The following is an 18,757-nucleotide window of genomic DNA, read 5'->3' as shown; positions in this document are numbered from 1 at the left end:
CCAGCCCCGTGCGAAGCAACAAGACGAGGGAAAAAATATACTCGTCGGCCAAGCATATCGCCCAATCGCCTCTCGGCTGGTCACCAGCAAGTGACATGTCATGGACAGCTCCTCGACGCCGCTCGCCGACTACTTCTGGATCGCCGGTGTAGAGTCCATTTCCTACAATGACCCTACCCCGCAGCCCCCATCCAACCTGGAGTCTACCATCGCCGAGGACAGCGAACACGAGGACAGCGACGGCGAACTGAACGCGACTCCGAGCAAGCGCGTTGCTCGCCATTCGAGACAAAATTCGGGAGGCCGTACGGCCAACGGTCGCTTCTCCATTCACACCCTGGAAGAAGTTGAGGGGAGCACGAAGAGCAACCGAAGCAGCGCTACAATCCGTCCTTCTCACGCCAGCCAGATAAATGGCACCAGCAGCCCCCCTGGTACCGGCTTCAATGGTTTAAATGGTTTGAACGGCCTCAATGGCCTCGGCGGAGACATGCCGTTCATGGAGGGTTTTGACTTTGATAAGGCCCTGCTCAAATTCGCCGCCGAACGGGAAAACTTCCTCGAGGACTTGTCCTTCACTGCCGGTGCCAAAACACAGGCGAAACCAATGGTTAATCCGAGAGCCGAGCGCATCAAAGCCGATGACGGTGATATGAGCGGTCGGAGGAGCCCCCTCCGCAGCATCGAGAGGAGCATCAAGGGAAGCATCCGCCGAAAGATGAGTTTTAGGGACATGAACAGCATGCGCAAGCAACCCACCACTCCAAGAGCAAGCACTCCAGGAGCCGGTACGATCCCCCGCCAAGGTCCATCCTCCTCTGCTACGATATCCCCAAGTCCTTACCGGCATACTAACACTTTGGATCCAGCTTCAATTAGGACGTCTAAACGCTTGAGCAACTATAACTCCGTCATCCCTCCCCCGGAGCCTTTGAACACAGACCCGGACATGCATCCCCTCAGAAGGCGATTTGAGCCCGTGTTGCTGGACAGGTACCCTGCCAAGGACGCAACCGACGAGGTCAGCCGCCGTGGAAAGTTTCCGGATTACGTTCCCATGTTTGCTTTTCCCAATGACATTCAGATTGTTTCTTCCGATGACAGGCCCCGCTCGACCTGGCATGGTTTCACCATGACATCGGACGACAACTCCAAGATTTATGGCATTACCATCATTATTTGGACTGCCATAACCTCCGAGGTTGCAGATGAGGTAGAGCAGCGCTGCGAACAATGGCGACAAAGCCACATGTCTAACGAGGAGCGGGAGCTGGCAGCTAGCCTTGGCGTGCGACTAGCTGCTGAGCGTGCCCATCTCTCTCAGCTGCTCGCGAAGTTGCCAACCGTCCCCTCGGGATCATTGGCGCGTGACAATCTGGATGATCAGATCAGCGCTGTGGAGGAGAAGATCAGTCTCATGACAGAAATGTTGAGGCCGGTTCGGCACGGCGCCGCATCTAAGATTGACGGCCTGACTGCTGGCGAGAGTGGCTTGTGGGCGCCTAGAGCCTACGGCATCTTGGGTAGAGATGTTACGAGAATGTCTTTCTGGAAGGAATGGCTGAGAGCGGTCGTGGTTCCCATGACCGACGGAGCTATCCTGCGAGTGCCACCCAGCTCGCCCAAGGTTGGCCGTTGGCAACCCCTGGAGCGCTATGTTGTCAACCTCTGCACGGAGGCATTCAGTCCTCTGGGCTCCAAGACCCAAGTTGAACTCGGCGTGCGAGAGCTGCGATTGTACTGTCGGCAAGAAGCTATCAACGAGATCCCTGGGGCAAGAACCATTGACATTTATGCCCTTTTCCGGTGCCTCTCTATGGAAAACATCGTCGCCCTCTTCGAATACGCCATGTCCGAGTCTCGCATCATCTTCATCTCTTCACATACCGGTATGCTTCATCTGGCATGTCATGCGCTGGCCAACTTGTTGTACCCCCTTAAGTGGGCGAGTATCTTCATTCCGGTGCTTCCAGCGCGTCTGATCTCTGCCCTAGAGGCTCCGTGCCCCTACATTGTTGGTATTGAGCGACGTTACGAGAAGATCGAACTGCCTGATGATGACTACGTTTTGGTCGACTTGGACATGGACACGATAGACGCAACCGCACAGCCTGTCCGACTGCCACGACAGCACCGACGCAAGCTCCTTTCGCTGCTCCATGTGGCTGCCCCCCACCACATTCGGTATGGCGTAACCACCGGCCCGCCGCCGTACGCGATGGAGTCGTACCCGTATGACGCCTTCTCGGTTGAAAACGACACCCTTTTTAACTCCAACATCAGCTCCAGCTCTCTGGGTAAATGGGTTACCCAGAACTCTTCGTCTTTTGGAGAGCCTGATCCCGCCGCCGCTGTCCGCCCTCCCATCTTCAATGCCTTCTTGCATTCGAAGGTAGACCATGGGCGGTCAGACCGGCCGGGGACCAGCAAATCAGGAAAGACCAGTCCTCAGTCTTCTGTTTCCCCGGTCTCCATGAACTTCCCGCCGATGCCAACCACGCCAGTATCTCGAAGCGACTCTGGCTTCGCCCAGACTCTCCGGGAGAAGAAGTCTGGCCATTTCGACGAGAAGTCCCGCCGAAGCTCGTCCTTCGGCATGGACAAGCATCCTCCCCTGCACCGGCCAAGCCTGCCATTCCTCAACGGACACAATGCGAGCATGTCCGTCTCCGCCATCTCAGTTGACTCGCAGTCTTCGTACGGTGGGTATGCCCCCTCGACTTATGCGCAGTCTACGATCGCGGCGTCCACCATCATGCCCAACATGTTGATTCAGCCTGTCAAGAATACGGATACAACCGTCTGGGTTGAAGGCCACTGCTTCAACTGGGTTGCCAACGACACCTCCTCGACGTGTTCTGTTTGCGACGAAAAGTCCGAAGGCGATGGCATCTACAAATGCTCTCATTGTGGCGGCCATGCTCACAACCGATGCTTAGGACACGTCTCGATTGTGTGCAGCGAAGCCTTCCACCCCGACCGAGTGCGGGCTGCTTTTGTGCGTTGTCTTGCCAGCTTGCTGTACACTTACAGAAAACACCTTGGGCGGCCCACTAGGGAGCAGAAAAACAATGGCCAGCTGTACGCCTTTGACATGGATGGCTTCGTAAAGAGCCTTCCGTACGATCAACAGGAGTACGCCACCATGATGCGAGACACCCAAGGTACTTCCACCAGAATCTGCATCTCATATGCCAATACTGACTATTGCTGTAGCGTTCAACGAGTTCATTCACGAGCGTGAAACCCGCTCAGCGACCCACGCGTCCATCCGTCTTTTCGACGAGATTATTATGGCTAAGAAGGCCCGAGGTCGACCTGGATTGACATCGGGACTGTCTCGTCTATCCACTATTCGCATGTCGCATGGTGCATCGAGCAATGCGTCAGGCTTTGCTGCGCCGTCGAAGCTCAAGATCCCCAGTTACCTGGGCGATACCTCCGACCATATGTGGCGGAATGCTTCGGTGCCTGTGCCTAACGCCAAGTTCCCTGGCGAGTACCGAACCGTCGTCACCCGGATTCCCACCAAGTTAGACCCTGCGCTAATGAGAGAGCCCCGAGCAATCCAAGGTGTCCCTCGACCCGAACAACGGACCCGTGGCCTCATGCGCAAACAAGTACCTAGCATGGTGGGCAGCCCGCCAAAGTAAAGATTAGCGACAACGGTTGCCGGCCACGATTCGACGACCAATTTACCTTCTGCTTCTGGAACTGTACGATAGGAAAACTGTATGTTTAATAATGACTGGAGGCAGAACTGTACAAAATACACAACGGCATGGGAGGGGAGTCTGGGGATAAAAGAGGCCAGGGGGTCTCAGCAGCAGTCGTCTTTTTTACCGAGTCTTTATTTCCAGTTGTAAGCAGGAATTTGGATTTGAAGTCATTTCCGGATAATTGCATTGCTATCGAGCAGGAAATGCGAAATGCAACGAGCAGATAGGTAGAGAGCATCGGTGAGCGGATGGGGTTCTTTTTTTTTTATTGCAGAGTCTATATCATGGGCATTGTGCATACCGACATGGATGGACTCCTTCCGCAATTAGAGTCAGAAGAATAAACGATGAATACAACAAGACCCGCGAGGTCTAATGTTCCCACACTAAGAAACTTGATGGCTCAGCCTATATCATGTGACTGGACAAGCGTAAACACGCATCCTGTCCTGGGGAGATGAGATTGATACGCAGTGATGGGTTGGATGTGGATTCTATTCGAAACGGAAATGACTCTGCCGATTCTCCCTAGTGTCCTACTGTAGTGTATGTTATTCTTTTTTTTCATACCTGAACAGACCGATGATCTCTCATGCGCAATGCATCATACATACGCACTACTTATGCCTACGCTCCGAACATGCGTATTCGGAGCCTGTTATATTCTCCTCCGCTCAAACTTGTGATATCCCTACTGAAATCAGTCGACCACCGCGGGACCCTTTGGTAGTCCCGTATCCCACGCTTTCTTAACCCAAGAACAAAAACGAGAGTACGCATCATCATCAGCCACTGCCGTTACTACAATCACTACTTTAAGCAAACTCGCTCTCGGGCTCCTCGATGGTGTTCTTGACGCGGACAAGCAGCGTCGTCTTCCACTTGTCGAGCTTGCTGACCTGGTCGTACTGGAACAGTTTGTCGGTGAACTCCTCCTGGTTGCCGGACTCGACAGCCGCGAGCAGGTCGTTGAGGAGCATGGACTCGCGCTGCTGGGCGAAGCCGGGGTCCATGTCGGCGTACTTCTCGACGGCGCGGCGCGCGGCAACAGTGTCGCCAGTCGCGAGGTGGCATATGCCGGCCTTGAGAAAGTAGTCCTTGACGCTGTACTTCATCAGGTTGTTGTTGATAGAGGCCGCTGCAACTTTCTCGTAGTTTTCAATTGCCTTGTAGTAGTCGCCCTCAAGGGACGCAACGTCTGCTACCTTGAGCCACAGCTTGTTTGCGAGGCTATGTGTGTCGTTGTCAGCATGAACTGTCTATTCTTCAAGGCAGTGAATGACCGCCGAAAAAAGAAAAAAAAAGGGGGGAAGAGATTTGGATTAACGTACGCCGCCGCATTATCGCCCTCATACCACCCTGCCGCAGCCTCGTAGGCCTCAAGGGCTCTCTTGGAATCGCCAAGCTCCGTCTCGAACAGCTCACCCAACGCCTCCTTGTGTCCGGCGGCGCGGCGGAAGTTACCCTTGGCGCAGTACTGGTTGACGGCAACGTCGAGGCAGCGGACAGCCGCTTCGGGGTCATCTTTGCGGTAGGCTTTGAAGGCGTCAACCATGGTGTTCGCCGCATCGTCGGGCTCCTTCAGGTTGTTGGTCTGCACCTGCGCTGCCTTCTCAAAGGCCTGGCCTGCTTCGCGGTCTGTCGGGTCGTCCATGTTAGTGCCGTCTCTTAAAAACACCGCTTTCAGAGGAGTGTTATAGAGAGAACAGGTTTCGACTTACTGAGCTTTTGCATCTTGAAGGCATTCGCGGCTTGGATGTACAGGTCTGCGGCATTCAGGTACTTGTCCTCCCGGCCGCCGAAGAAGCTGAAGCCGCCGCTGGCGCTCTGGAGCGTCTTGTCTGCCTATGTCACCGGTGAATGTCAGTATCTCAGCCGACCAAGAGTCTGGATTCCATTCTCCGTCTCTCAAGCATAGAAAACCATGCTTTGTGGACGCATGTCATCATCACTCACCTTCTGCAACAGAGCGCGAGGATCCTGAGCCATGGTTTCGGAAGATTAACAATGTATACTATCGTACGGTTCGGTTCGGTGGGTGCTTAAAGTTCGGAGGAATCGGATCTCTGATGTTGCTTCGCTCGATGTCAAAAAAGGGTGTGCGTGCGTGTCAAAAATGACAGGTCGCGATGTAGATGGTGTACTGGAGTTTCGTGGTGTTGCGTGCGCTGGCACAGCGTCAAGTGTAGCAGCAGGCGACGACGAATCGGTCACTCTTTCTCTCTGCGGTCAGGTCTCGCCCACTCAGTGAGCTATGACGCGGGGTGTACTGTGGCTTAGAGAGCCGCTACTCAGTGGCTTGCGTATCCTGGGCTGGCTGAGTGAGGTGTGTGCTGTTCTATCGTGGGGGTCGCCTGGCGTTGCAGAGCGGAAAGCGTAGCGGGTCCTGGTACCCTGATTCGCTGGGAAGCACGTTTGGTCTATACAAGCATCTGTTCCTTGTGCTATGAACCAGGGTCGATCACGAACTCCAAATTAATCTTCCAGAGCCTCGAGCTACTTTGACTTCACCCGGATGCCAGTTGACGCCATCCCTTAACCTACAACTGCGTTTATCCAACCCTCGGCCTCTAGGACACCGGAATTGATTACACCAGATCAACTGGGTCATTTCTCCGCTCAGACCACCATCATGCGCCCCCTCTGCATACGGTGCTGCGCATTCTTCCGCCAACAGCGCGCATTCTCCTCATCCGCCACCCAACTCTCTTCAGCCTCAAAGTCGATCCAAGAAACCCTCACAAAGCCGACATGGTCCGTAGCCTCCCTTCTACCACAGTCAGATAGCCCGAATCCATCGACAGAACAACCAATTACTCGCTCGAAACTACACCACCTTCTCCGTCTCTCTGCCCTCCCGCTCCCTGAAACTGAAGCAGAAGAGGCTGCTATGCTCCGCACTTTGCACTCACAGCTGCACTTCGTGCGCGACGTCCAAAGCGTTGATACATCAAGCGTTGAACCACTCCGCTCGTTACGTGATGAGACTACCGAGGGCGCAACGGAAGCAATGGTCGGATTACAACAATTACAAGAAGCTCTGGCAAAGGAGGTTCATTTTGGCCACAAGAGGCGGCCTAAGAGACAACATGGAGACAAGGTCGACACCAAGGGTGTTGAAGACTGGAACCCATTGGAGACAGCGTCCAGAGCTGCTGGAAAGTACTTCGTTGTTCAGAGCAGGAAGGAGGAGTCATGATACCCACAGATATAATATACCCGGTGAGAACCATTGCTAGACAAGTGTGTTTCCATTTCTCGTTACCCGTTTCGTCACAAAATGTGTATACTGATTCTGTCTGTACCTGTACCATAGCAAACTTTGTCAAAAGAATTCTTCCGTTACCCACGCCGTTTGCCCCTAATAGCCATGTCATGTGTCTAACCATGTTTTCACCGATCGTCCTAGCTGAGATGTTCTCTATAGCCTAGTTCTGGATCTTCATCTCGCCCATTCGCGATTCGAGTTTAGTATCATTTTTGTGCTTGACTTCCTCCTGAATCTGCGCGACTTCCTTGTCCGGGTCAATATAGGTCGGCTTCTGGCTTTTGTCTCGGCCGTATTTCTCGTCCATGAGATGAAGAGTCTCTTCATCTCTAGAGATCTGCGCGTAGTCAAGGTCCTCCCAGCCGATGTTCTTGAGAATGGTACCGATCATGTATTGGTATCTCAAGTGGCCGCTAACCATGTTGCTCACGTCGTAGTTCTCGACACCATCGGCGCCCTGGATTGGTTGCAAACCTGCGACACCGAATTGCAAGTTGGAAGTCCGGTACAAGAAACCAAGGATGTAATCGTTCTCCGAGTACACATTAACAAGTCTGCCTGCAACGACGCTCTTCAGCGCGAGCCACACACGACTCTCAGATGGAGCTGGAGTGCCGATCATGACGACCGAGTCGATGAGGCCAAACTGTCGACGCTCTGCAAGCACCATCAAACAGGTGTAGATCGCTCGAGCAGCCAGACTGTAGCCGATGAGGCTGACTGGGCGGTCACCTTGAACCTTCCTGCTGATAGCTTCCGCCAAAATCATACCAACCTTCTCTGCTCGGACCATGCCGACGCTCCAGGGGTTGTCGATGACCTTACTGACCTTGAGTAGGCCGATGGGCCACATGGCTGACATGAGGCTGGCAAAGACTGCAAGGGTTAATACCTGTGACTTTGGACTTTGAAACGATTAAACTTACTAGTCCGCGTGATTATTTCCTTCTTGGCAACACCCCAGGCGGTGCTCTTGATGACAGTCTCGAGCGAATTTCCCATGTTCATGAGATTGGCAACCTCCCATCTGACGGCGTACACTTCGCCTTGGTGGCCAATGCAGCGCCAGGGGTTTATCACATCTTCCTTCTGAGTTAGCCAGCCACTGAGGGCGAGGACCACACGAAGGCGTCGATCCTTGGGTGGGATCTCCTTAGCGTCGCGATACTCAGCCTTCATGTCGCCGTGCAAAGGTAGAAAAGCGAAGTCAGCAACATCTCTGGCATACTGGTCCATCATCTTGGATGTCTGACGGGCACCATAAATACCGAACAAGCTGCCAACAACAACGCCACTCTGGGCAAGGGTTCCAAGCAGGCCAGCGGCTGCAGTAGTGCCCAGTCCAACACCACCCATAACGGTGCCAATACCAGCAGCAACCAAGGGAGCAGCAAGTCCTCCAGTCACACCGATGATAGCAGCACCTGCAGCTCCGGCGAGGCCGACCTTCCACCGTCTAGAAGTCTTGTTCTCTGCCGCCTTGTCCTCCATGACTTCGTCGGCGGTGACCTCTTGAACGGTCTTGCCAAGGCCTCGCGCAACTCGAACCTCATCCTCCTGAAAGATGCGGAGTGTTAGGTGAAGGGATGAGGTCAGGTGGAGCATGAAAACGCGGGAGAATGCAGTATACTGTTCCAATGACAGCAATAGAAGAAGGACTGTGTGAAGGATGAGCTTGCGTCGTTCAACTGGAAGAGAAGACAGTGTTGTAGAAGTCGGAGGATATCGCCGTATGAGCCAGGGGTCAGCCTCAGCCTGACGGCTAGCTGGTGAGCCTACATTGGTTAGGGACGATCCTAAAGAGCAACCTGGGCTTTTTTCCATATCTAGGTGCAAGACTCACTTCCAGTATTGACGCTAAGCTGGCCACCTCTACCACGTCCGCGTGGCGTGCCGCGACCTCCCTGGGGTGCGCCACGATCACCACGACTGCCGTGTGATCCCCTTCCACCTCGACCACCACGGCCAGCAGTGGTCTCTGAAGAGGCAGGGTCCTTGACTGAGATGTCCTTTGCACGCAGCAAGACATTGCTTTGCCACTTGCTGAAGACAACAAGACACTCTTTCTTGAGCTCTTGTAGCTGGGGCGTCATAGCCTCTTTTTCTTCCTTCTCGACAATCTCGTGGGCCTTGTAGTATGTGTTGCCAGCGTTCTCTTGGCCCGCAGATGATGAGCTGGATTTATTGTCCTGGTTCTTAAGGCTCTTGCCCTTCAGAAGTGAGAGCGAAAGCCACGAGTGTTGGGGGTTCTCAGTCGATGCTGGGGTGATTGGAGGGGAGTGGAAGATGTTACTGATCCGATTCTTCATGTTGTCCAGGATGTCGGAGACTAGCTTAATGGTCTCATTCTTCTCCTCAATGGAAAAGACGCCAGTCAGATCGGTCTGGGTGCGGCGGCGTTGGTTGTGAGGACGTCGTGAGCCGCCCATGGTGTCGTCCTCCTTAGGGTCTCTTTCCCAGTTGCCGTCCTCTTCTTCTTCAAAGGAACAAATCGAGGATGCGTCCTGGTTCCCCTCTTTAGAGTAGGTGTAGCTGTGATGGTCCTCGTCGTAGTCGTCCGAGAAGCGGTGGTAAGTTTTATTGTTTTGGTCAAGCTCAGGTGGTTGTGAAGTAGTAGGAGGAGCGTCAGTGTTTGTAATTCGGGGGCCGTTGTACGATGGCAGGTCCGCCGCTGCCTCCTGCGCAACGGGTGCCTCCCCCGCGGCAGGTGCTGCCGGGGAAGGCGACGGAGGGCGCGCAGTTTCCATTACAGGTAATTCTGGAAAGGTCCCCAACGCAAAAAAGGGCAAGAAGGAAGCAGGGACGTTACAGGTGAGCCACAAGGTGAAGCAATTACAACGGCGTACAATACAGCTGACTATTATTGGGAATTATAAGACTGCAGTGAATGAATTTTCTCTGGCTGATGCTCTTCGTTTCAGTCTGTGCCTATCACAAAGGGGCAACAAACACAGAACACGGAAAGAAAAAGTGAAAGGGATATGAGCTCTGTTTGTAGTCGCAGCTCGGGAGGCTGCGACTAATAGCGGCGGCCCCTGACGTCAGCCGTCATGTCACACACAGACACTGTTCATTGATGAAGTAGTGCATCACAAGGGTCACAGACGCCGCTCCCGGGATATGGAGCAATCTTATCAATAAACTACCTAAAAGCCCTTTCTAAGGCCCAGTTAACACCATCTGATTGGCGGCTACTGCCTGGAACGTCTGGGCCCAAGCCACCCTCCGCGGATACTTGCAGACGCTAATGCAATGATTTTCGGCCCTCTTCTGGAAGCTCAAACTCCCCATAGCTCCAATGAGATCTTGACCCAGTCAACTGGTCGTGTCCCGTCCCGTTTGCCATCGCCCTGTCGTTCTAATTCTGCCAACTCTATTTTTGTTCACAGTGGTGTCGTCTATTCAGAAGAAGTCGGCGCTACTGTCATACAACCGGTGTTTGGCTTTTTTTTCCTTTTGGTCATTTTCTGTTGTCGTCTTGAACGTCAGGAGCTAAGAGTGCAGAGTCCTTGCTTCCTTGCGTCCTAGTTGCTCCTTGCTAATCCCATCATCATGCGCATCGCATCATTACTGAAGAATATACACCGACAAAGGAAGTCGGAGATTTCATCATAATGTTTGCTTTAGTGGTTTTAAGCCACTGTTTCTTCTGGCACGGTTGTGTTTGTGCAGTCTCTATTTACACCCACAAACTTTCCAGTTACCATGGACAGCTCAGCCATGGACGGTATCTACGAATCTATGCGTTATTCGAAGTAAATCACCCGTAGTCTTCTCCTTTGACCCATAACCCAGAAAATAGCAGCGATCTGCAGGTGTGATTCATAAAAACCCAGCATCATCGCCAGCAGTATTATGCGTTGCCAAGCAAGTAACGGTGTGTTCACGTTGAACGCTCCCCGCAACATGGCACGTGAAATCGTCCACTCCGTCTGGAATGCCTGCAAGGGTTTTTTTCGTCTGCGCCACAAACGCCTACCTCGCCTGTCGCAGCCTAAAGCGGCCTTGATTTATGACATGGCGGCGGAAAGAGCTAGATCAAACTACCCCAACGGTATTAACGGTACATTGCCGTGCTCGCAGCGCAATCCTATACACATCAGTCTGATTGCCACCTCCAACAATGTCGATAGCAAAACCGTAAGATCCGATGAGGCTGGTCTAAGAGATCACAGTATCAGAACAACCTCGTCGAGATACGACTCGGACCATGAGCAAGATGGATATTCGGCCGATGACTGGACATCTGAAGTTTTCTCTAGCGATGACGAAGATGAGGACGTCTTGGCCAACAGCCAGGCCGACGAGGGTGTATACTTGAGTGTCTTTCTCAAATGAGGATTCCCAGAAACTGGCTCATTCCCCCAGGTCGTGGTAACGAGCATGGGCGGCCAAAGCAAAAGGAGGGATACAATGTCCGCAAAGCGGACACCGCACTGTCTCTTGGCCATCCTCCCAAGAATCACCAGCCTCAAAATCCATCAACTCCGCTCCTTCCATGGATTCATCGGAGATTGATTGGTCATCTTCTAATATTGCAGTGTCGGCCTTCCACTGCCGAAGCACGTCGTCCTGCCGCTTGAACATGACAGATATGTCTCGACCAACACCAGGGCCTGCCTCGCTGCCGCTGGCAACCATATTGGCGACGCAAACATTCATGAGCTGCAAATTCCACTTATGGTTGGCAGGATGAAATTTCTTGACTGTAGGGAGAAGTATTTCCGTTGTGAGCCGTTCTGCAATGAACTCAGGGGTGTCTTTGAGGCTGAAGATGAAGTTAGGCAGAGGCTGAGATCGGGAGATACGTTGAAAGTTCGGAGTAGATTCAGCAGGCCATGATCGTATAGAAAGTCGAAGCGTCTTAGGATGTGCAACCCATCTCTTGCCTCCCTGATCTGACGTGCCGTCGTCTGTCAAAAGATCTGTCCTAATGCGTCTAACCAAGGATGCGGCAATCTTTCTCAGTTCGTTCTCAATTTGAGAAATTGTCTCTAATCCCTTAAATGTGTCTTCGATGCTAATTTGTGAGGGTATATCACTCGCATCCTTGACATCGGTATCGTCGACGCCGTGCAGGAGACCCCATACTCGATCTCCAACGCCGCGCTCGGCTCCCGGGCCACCAAGCAGCTTTTCCAAGAGTTCGGGTGCGGTATCAGCATGAACTCGCACATCGCGAACTTTCAGAGGGGAGGTCTCTCTGTCCGCGTCGTCCGGTCCCGGTTGTACCGCAAGATACCGAGATTCAAGCATACGCGACATTTTGAACCCGATTCCGGGAACTTTTCTGATCGAGTGCGCATCCATAAATTCTTCAACTACAGAATCGGTGAGTGACATAAGTGTGGTCTGGTTTCGTGGTTTATTCACGCCACCAACGAGCTTGCTCAGGAGCTTGTTGGTCGAGACCCCCACGGAAGCCGTAAAACCGAATTCCTCCTCCAGCTTCATCCGCAGATGAAAAGCCAAATGACTCCCAAGAAGTAATCGCACGTAATTGGGATCGTCAACACCTGCTTGACTGGCGCGTGGCCCGTAGGCACATCCTGCAACGTGTGCCATGTCGCAGGTGAACCCCTTCTCAGGATCCAACTTCGAAAGGTGGATAAACGACTCAGACAGAGACGCCTTGTTGAGGCAGAACATATTGTAGTTGATGATATCCGTGACATCTGAATTTTTATCAGTCATATTTCAGGGGTAAAGCAAAAGGTAGCACACACACACCCATAAAGACCTCGTCAAATCCCAGCCTCTCAACCTTATCATTCCAAGAGTACCTCCTCAAGAACCCAAAGAGCGTCTTGCTCATGTCCCGAAAGGGTGTCAGGTCCTCGCCCTCGATAACGACAAGATCAGGGCATATCTTCTTGGCCTCGAAGATAAGCATGAGTTTCTTGACGCCCCGCCGGCGTGCTACATAATTGCAGGTCGCTAATATGTTTTTCTGCTTCACGCCCAGGGGCAGTGCCTTGAGCCTCGGATCCCGGTTCTCGTATACTGAGGCGTAAAAGCAGTCGTAGTCCTGGGAAGGGATTTAACACATGAACATGCCATGGCTCCAAAAGGTGTGCCACTGAGAGCCATGAACGGGAAAACGTACGAAGTGGAGAATAATTCGGTCGTCCTTCCTCTTGGGGGCTCGCTTTCTCGGTAAATCCATCATTTCAGCAAATGGATAACTCAGTCTTATCGAATAGAACAAAAGCAGATAGACGGTAGTGATCAAAGCGAACCCCCACCGCCTTTCCGGCCTTCGTTCGGTGGTAGTTTGTTCGGGGAGGGCATGGTTCAGCGGCGGAGAGGGAGCCCGTGCAACCGGTAGCTTATCTCTCGTCTAGCGCCGAGTCACCCGACTGACAGCCCACACCGATGACCGCTTTTCGAGGGGGCAGGTGTACTTACCGCTCTCTTTAAGCCAGTGCCTGCAGGGCTCTCGCGCGCTACTTTGGTACCGTCGAAGTATGAACCTTCCCGAGTGGGTAAACATCGAAAAACATAATACTCCGAAAGCGAATAGCCCTTCCTTCGGGGGCTTGCTATTGCTTTGTTGCAGAAGGTGCAGATATCTCTCCACCACTCAGTGACTCTTCCTGCCAATTCTGCAAAGCGCTCTTTTGAGCCACAAACCCTTATCATCCACATGCCTTTCTGTTTCATATGCCGCCTCACTTTTGGGACTTCTGGACATCACTGCAAAGACGTGATCGTGTGTCTCTAAAAAAATTGCACCTGTCATTTCGTCCCTACCCGTGAATACTAGTGGACACATCCGATATGAACCCGTCTCTTCATAAGCCTGACAGCCTAAACTTCGCGCTACTTTCCTGCCTCTTCTACCCACACACCACGCTCCACGCCCGCCCGCACCACACAAAACGACCATTACTTTGCTCGACCCAAGGCCTATCCTGAACGTATGATAACTAACCAATACCGCCCCAGACCTGAAAGGAGGGGCGTGAGGTCACCTATGTAGGCCTAGCCCAGCCTACCTTCACTCGCCAACACGTCCTAAAGGACCCCCAAATCTTCTCAGCCAACGAGAAGGCGTCCATCTCGCATGACGGTTCCTTACCCAGCCCGTCCGTAAGCTCGTCATGCTCCATTCCCACCCCTCCCCACCTCTCCACTTCAAGAGACACTTTCACAATGAGGGTTGGTCAGAGGTAGTGTGGTGTAGTTCTTGTAGTTCTGCGTTGGTCACAGGCAAGGCCAACCAGCCCACGGCCGCCTCGTGGATAGGCAGACAGGTAGCGAGAGACGTGAGGTCTGAAATGGGAGAATAAAAAGAACCCCGCTTTCCGTTTACTTCTTCCCAAGTTCGCACCTTCTCTTCCTCACACACACATCAACCCAACGTCTCTTACACACAACACTAAACTCGTCCGTCTTCCAGACTACCAAAACACGCAAACATGCAGCCCCTCACCAACGCCCACACTTCCGCTTGCCCCAAGTGCGGCGCCGCCACTGCCTCGTCTTCCAAGACCTGCTCGGCTTGCGGAGCTGTAAGCCTCTCCCCTCCTCCCCTTACCTCTCCTCTATTCGGCAACATCTATCCGGCAAGATTCAGCTCTTGCCCCCTACAACTCGGCCTTGTCTTCATATTACTAACCACACTCGACTTCTCCTAGACCTGCCCTGCTTAAATCTGTTGCATCGCCAGTAACACAGTCTGACTTGGGGAGTGACACCGAGTCGTGAGGATGTATGGATGTATTGACGAACCTATGGGACGACGAGAGGCGAGAGTTGACGACCCCTCACATTCCTTCAAATCATCTTTCGTGTTATTCGACGCACGGGCAGAGCTGAGCACGTCAAACGGGGGCAGCATTCACTCTTCTGAAACGATGAACTTTAGCTTATCTCAAAGTGTACCTCCTTTTCTCAATAGCCAGCCACAGACGAAGTCTTAGAGACGACGTCCGCCAGCCTGACCCTTAGTACCTCTGTCGAGGAAGCAAACCAAATAACCAAATAAATACCCCAATGCCATCCTTGTAGTGTTCGGCCTGATAAGATTCGAATCGCGTCATGTCTTCCTCAGTGACATGTTAGCTCTTACTTACGAGCAGGGCCGTCCCTTTTATCATGAGGCGGGGCACCATAATTAACGTGCCACCACCTTGCAACCTTACTACTGCTGCTTTCAATACTCAAATGAATCCACCTTGGAAGCACTCATTACCCTATCTTTAGTATCGCAGCAGTCAGTCATGGGGTATCCGGCAGAATGCAAGTTACACCAAACTCTAATGGCGTCCCCCTCACAATAACACACCTCTTTATCTTACGTGTTGCCTGGGTTACCTTACTTGGTTCATCGTCCTTCTGTTTTATGAGAGCGGTGGTGCCTGGCTGCCCTGTGTTTTCATCCGATCTCTGATGATCCTTTGCACGTGAGTATGACAACACGACAGATCGTTGGATTATTGGTTGAGTAACACTCGTGTATCTCAAAAGTCTCGGATAGAACAGCGGTCATCATGATGGCATCAAGGGGGCATCGAAGTGAGTTATCAAAGACCTGGATTGAGAGAATCGACAAGAGAGAAGAAGAAGCGGCCAAGAAGTAACACATGTCCATCTCCGCCATCTAAAGCTGCGAGGCGTCATAAGAGAAAAACACGACAAGATTTATGATGTAGCCGGGCTTCGTTGCAATAATTCGGCCAGACACGCCGTTTCCACAGCTAAAAAAATCAACCGTTGCCATTCCGCCGTTCCCGAAGTCACCAAACAACTCACTGTCCATATCGTTACCCAGCAGCTGCCGGTCATGCCAGCCACCAAGCCCTTCCTTCCCGTATGACTAAAGAAAGAAGAGACAACCATGGTTGAACCACATCTTCCTTGCAGCTTTTTGTAGGGTCGTGGCTAGCTGTTTTTTGCTTCTCCCCGTCACCGTTCGGCAAGGAGAAATGGATTCAGTAAAAAGGAACCCCCGCAGAACCAGACACGGTGACACGCCGACCAATGTGTGCCAGGTTTGTTATGAGACACAATGATTGAGCAAAACTCCAAATTCCGAGAACCTATGCAGGCAGATGTTGCCCCGCCTTCCAGACCGCCACCACAAACCCTTTCTCATCCGAAGAGCTGGGAAAAGACAATGGTGACCGGGACCTTGATGATTACAAATGGGGGTTGAGGTCGAAAAGGGAGAAAGGGTTTTGGGATGTTCGCCCAGAGGGTATTTAGAGAACCATGCACTTGTGCTTCTTGCCGCTGCTCCGGCTGCGGGAGAGCAGGGCGGCGCGGGTAGCGTGCTCAAACACTTCACGGACACCCTCATTCGTCTTGGCCGAGCACTCAAGGTACTTGTAGGCGCCGATCTTCTTGCGGATTTCCTCACCCTGAAACGGTTGTTAGCATGTCTTGATATGTGAGGGGCTGAGATACCGCCGGCATGACGAAATGCCTGAGGCGTTCGTATCCCAGTAGGCAGATAAGCTTACCTCCTCGGGGGAGACGGGCTTTTGGCTGGTCTTACGCAGCTCTTCAATCGTCTTGGAGTCGTAGCGGAGATCCTTCTTGCAACCGACAAGAATAATAGGCAGGCCCTGGCAGAAGTGCAGAACCTCGGAGATCCACTACAGGAAGCAGAGCACGTGTTAACGAATGTTGCTTATCGGGACGCGACCCGCGAAATTAGCAAATAAAAAAAATAATCATCGTACCTTCTCCTGAACGTTGTCCAGGGAGTCGGGGGAGTCGACAGCGAAGCAGATCAAGATGACGTGGGAGTCGGGGTAGGAAAGGGGGCGAAGACGGTCGTAATCCTCCTGGCCAGCCGTATCCCAAAGGGCCAGCTCAACATGCTTGCCATCAACCTCGACATCGGCGACGTAGTTCTCGAAGACGGTGGGGACGTAGACCTAATCCAGGTGTTAGAATATTCGCAAATCGAAAACGGATTGATGAAGGGCGGGTGCGGCATCGTTTGTTCAAGCGGTCGTGGTTGATACGTTGATGGAACGATGCAGCATCTCGGCCTGGTCGTGTCGGAAAACAGGAGGCGGAGGCCGCGTCGGCAGGCGAGGAGATGATCTTACCTCAGGGAAGGTACCCTTGGAGAAGACACTTAAGGGAAGTCAGCGCGATGAGGTCTCGAACAAATGCGAAATGGTGCATGTCTATATTTTTTCCCCTATCGGCGTTGATGCGACGATGGTAGGATGGTGGTCGCGAAAAGAGGCGAGAGGGAGAGACAAGAGACAGAGATACTCACATCAACAAGCAGGTTTTACCACAGGCACCGTCGCCGACGATGACGAGCTTTCGGCGGATTTCAGCCATGATGTCTAATGTGTGTGTAAGAGAGTGTGCGTTTAAAGGCGGATTGAGTAGTGGTCGGTTGGTGAGGTTGAGCTTGTTGGCGGAGAAGATGGAGAAGGAAGAGCTGCGTCGGAAGGGGGAATCTGAAGGTGGAAGAGAATGGGATGGGTAGAAGTAAGGTAAGGTAGTAGCAGGTGGAGTTCACTTGACGACGTGCAAGCAGCAGCAGGGCAGGCAGGCTTGTGTTGGGGGGGGGGGGGGGGGGTGTCAGAAGAGGGCGGGAGGGAAGAGTGTGAGAGGAGGAGCGAGGCGGGAGTGTCAGTACCAGCAGTACGAGGGACAAAGATTGGGGGAACCTAACAGCCCAGGGTGCAGGCGCAGACGCAGGCTTAGGTACTAAGGAGGTAGGCTGGGCTTGTAGGGAAGGGTGAAAGTACAGCAAGGCAAGGGCAGGTGGGTAAGTACCGTGCCTTGGGTGCAGGTAGATGCAACACGATAGGGTAGTCTGGCTTCTTCTTGGCCGCTTTTCTTTGGGCCCTTGTCTTTTACAATGAAATTCTTGCCCTCTTTTTGGACTGAGTCGGTGGTTTTACGGATACCTCAGTAGACTGGTGACGACTGAACGGGCAGTAGGTGTTGGCTTGGACAAGATGAGTGGAAGGTGAAAAGAGAGGCCAGGAAAGAGAAGTGCGGAGCCTGTTCTACTGATAGTGTGGTCCCTGTTATTAGGATGAAAGTAGGTACGGTGTGTACCGGGCTGTGCTGTGCGTATTTGTGTGGTTAGTGGTGTGTGCTTCCCAGCTGAAATAACAGAGCGACGGTAACAGTGACGGGGTTGGATTGGACTAGACTCACTTGTTGACTGGCTCGTCCGCTGACGACTGGACTGGAAGAGTGACCAGATGGGGCTGTCTGGCCAGTTGAGTGTGATGAGGGAGCCGGGCTGGGTGCCGCGTCCTTGTTTTTTTTTTACCCTCTCCAGGTAGGTTTTATTTTTTATTTTTACAACGAGAAGATTGGTAAGTATCGTTTTGCTGTAAGAAGCATACAATCAGTACTTGTGTTGCCCCGGTAAGCGGGTGAGTGCGCGCGTGTCCTTCTCATTAAGGTAGGGGAGCGGTGTCCTGAGGCAGCCAAACAAGGCGAATTGAAATGCGAAATTGGATTGAAGGGGCCGTTACGGATACAGGGGGCGGGGTGGCTTCTGGGGGGTCCCCTCACCTCTCAATTGGGTGGCAACATCCACTAGAGTGCCCCTGTCTTGGTGGCCTTGTGGGAATCTCACCCACTGAACAACAGCGGATATGCACTATGACGGGCTGCTTCTGATATCCTCAGAGTGCTGTGACAGGCACTAACAGTTGTCGGTAGAGATGCTGTCCCTGCCGATTTGTTGGGTCGGTATCCGTGGGTAGCAGCCGGATAAGAGGTAGACAAACGTGTGGCAGATTAGGAAATGGTGAGATAGGATAAGACGGGGAGT

The 18,757-nt window shown here is 52.7% G+C and overlaps 6 protein-coding genes across 6 annotated transcripts; 2 read left to right on the top strand and 4 right to left on the bottom strand.

Moving 5' to 3' along the window:
* Positions 1-100: 100 nt before the first annotated feature.
* Positions 101-3,653, top strand: CTRU02_203715 (DENN domain-containing protein; the record flags this gene model as incomplete). Its single annotated transcript, XM_070204254.1, has 2 exons — positions 101-3,164; positions 3,217-3,653. 2 exons carry the CDS (start codon positions 101-103, stop codon positions 3,651-3,653), a joined length of 3,501 nt encoding a protein of 1,166 aa, XP_070062017.1.
* Positions 3,654-4,534: 881 nt separating this feature from the next.
* CTRU02_203714 (alpha-soluble NSF attachment protein) lies at positions 4,535-5,708 on the bottom strand (the record flags this gene model as incomplete). Its single annotated transcript, XM_036722291.1, has 4 exons — positions 4,535-4,949; positions 5,051-5,357; positions 5,441-5,564; positions 5,676-5,708. 4 exons carry the CDS (start codon positions 5,706-5,708, stop codon positions 4,535-4,537), a joined length of 879 nt encoding a protein of 292 aa, XP_036585897.1.
* A 643-nt stretch (positions 5,709-6,351) lies between these two features.
* On the top strand, positions 6,352-6,918 carry CTRU02_203713 (DUF726 domain protein; the record flags this gene model as incomplete). Its single annotated transcript, XM_036722290.1, has 1 exon — positions 6,352-6,918. One exon carries the CDS (start codon positions 6,352-6,354, stop codon positions 6,916-6,918), a length of 567 nt encoding a protein of 188 aa, XP_036585896.1.
* A 229-nt stretch (positions 6,919-7,147) lies between these two features.
* CTRU02_203712 (uncharacterized protein) lies at positions 7,148-9,734 on the bottom strand (the record flags this gene model as incomplete). Its single annotated transcript, XM_036722289.1, has 3 exons — positions 7,148-7,863; positions 7,914-8,783; positions 8,831-9,734. 3 exons carry the CDS (start codon positions 9,732-9,734, stop codon positions 7,148-7,150), a joined length of 2,490 nt encoding a protein of 829 aa, XP_036585895.1.
* A 1,609-nt stretch (positions 9,735-11,343) lies between these two features.
* Positions 11,344-13,156, bottom strand: CTRU02_203711 (DNA polymerase; the record flags this gene model as incomplete). The annotated part of the gene is made up of 3 exons (XM_070204253.1): positions 11,344-12,662; positions 12,718-13,015; positions 13,094-13,156. The coding sequence occupies 3 exons, from the start codon at positions 13,154-13,156 to the stop codon at positions 11,344-11,346; spliced, it is 1,680 nt and encodes a 559-aa protein (XP_070062016.1).
* A 3,037-nt stretch (positions 13,157-16,193) lies between these two features.
* CTRU02_203710 (GTP-binding protein RhoA (Ras family protein)) lies at positions 16,194-17,295 on the bottom strand (the record flags this gene model as incomplete). Its single annotated transcript, XM_036722286.1, has 5 exons — positions 16,194-16,352; positions 16,455-16,589; positions 16,677-16,874; positions 17,052-17,079; positions 17,228-17,295. 5 exons carry the CDS (start codon positions 17,293-17,295, stop codon positions 16,194-16,196), a joined length of 588 nt encoding a protein of 195 aa, XP_036585892.1.
* Between the last annotated feature and the right edge of the window lie 1,462 nt (positions 17,296-18,757).

The sequence above is a fragment of the Colletotrichum truncatum genome (assembly GCF_014235925.2).
Source record: "Colletotrichum truncatum strain CMES1059 chromosome Unknown Contig_0002, whole genome shotgun sequence".
NCBI classification, from domain to species: Eukaryota; Fungi; Ascomycota; class Sordariomycetes; order Glomerellales; family Glomerellaceae; genus Colletotrichum; species Colletotrichum truncatum.
Note: the sequence above shows the minus strand (reverse complement) of the source record. Positions and strands in the feature narration are given on the sequence as shown.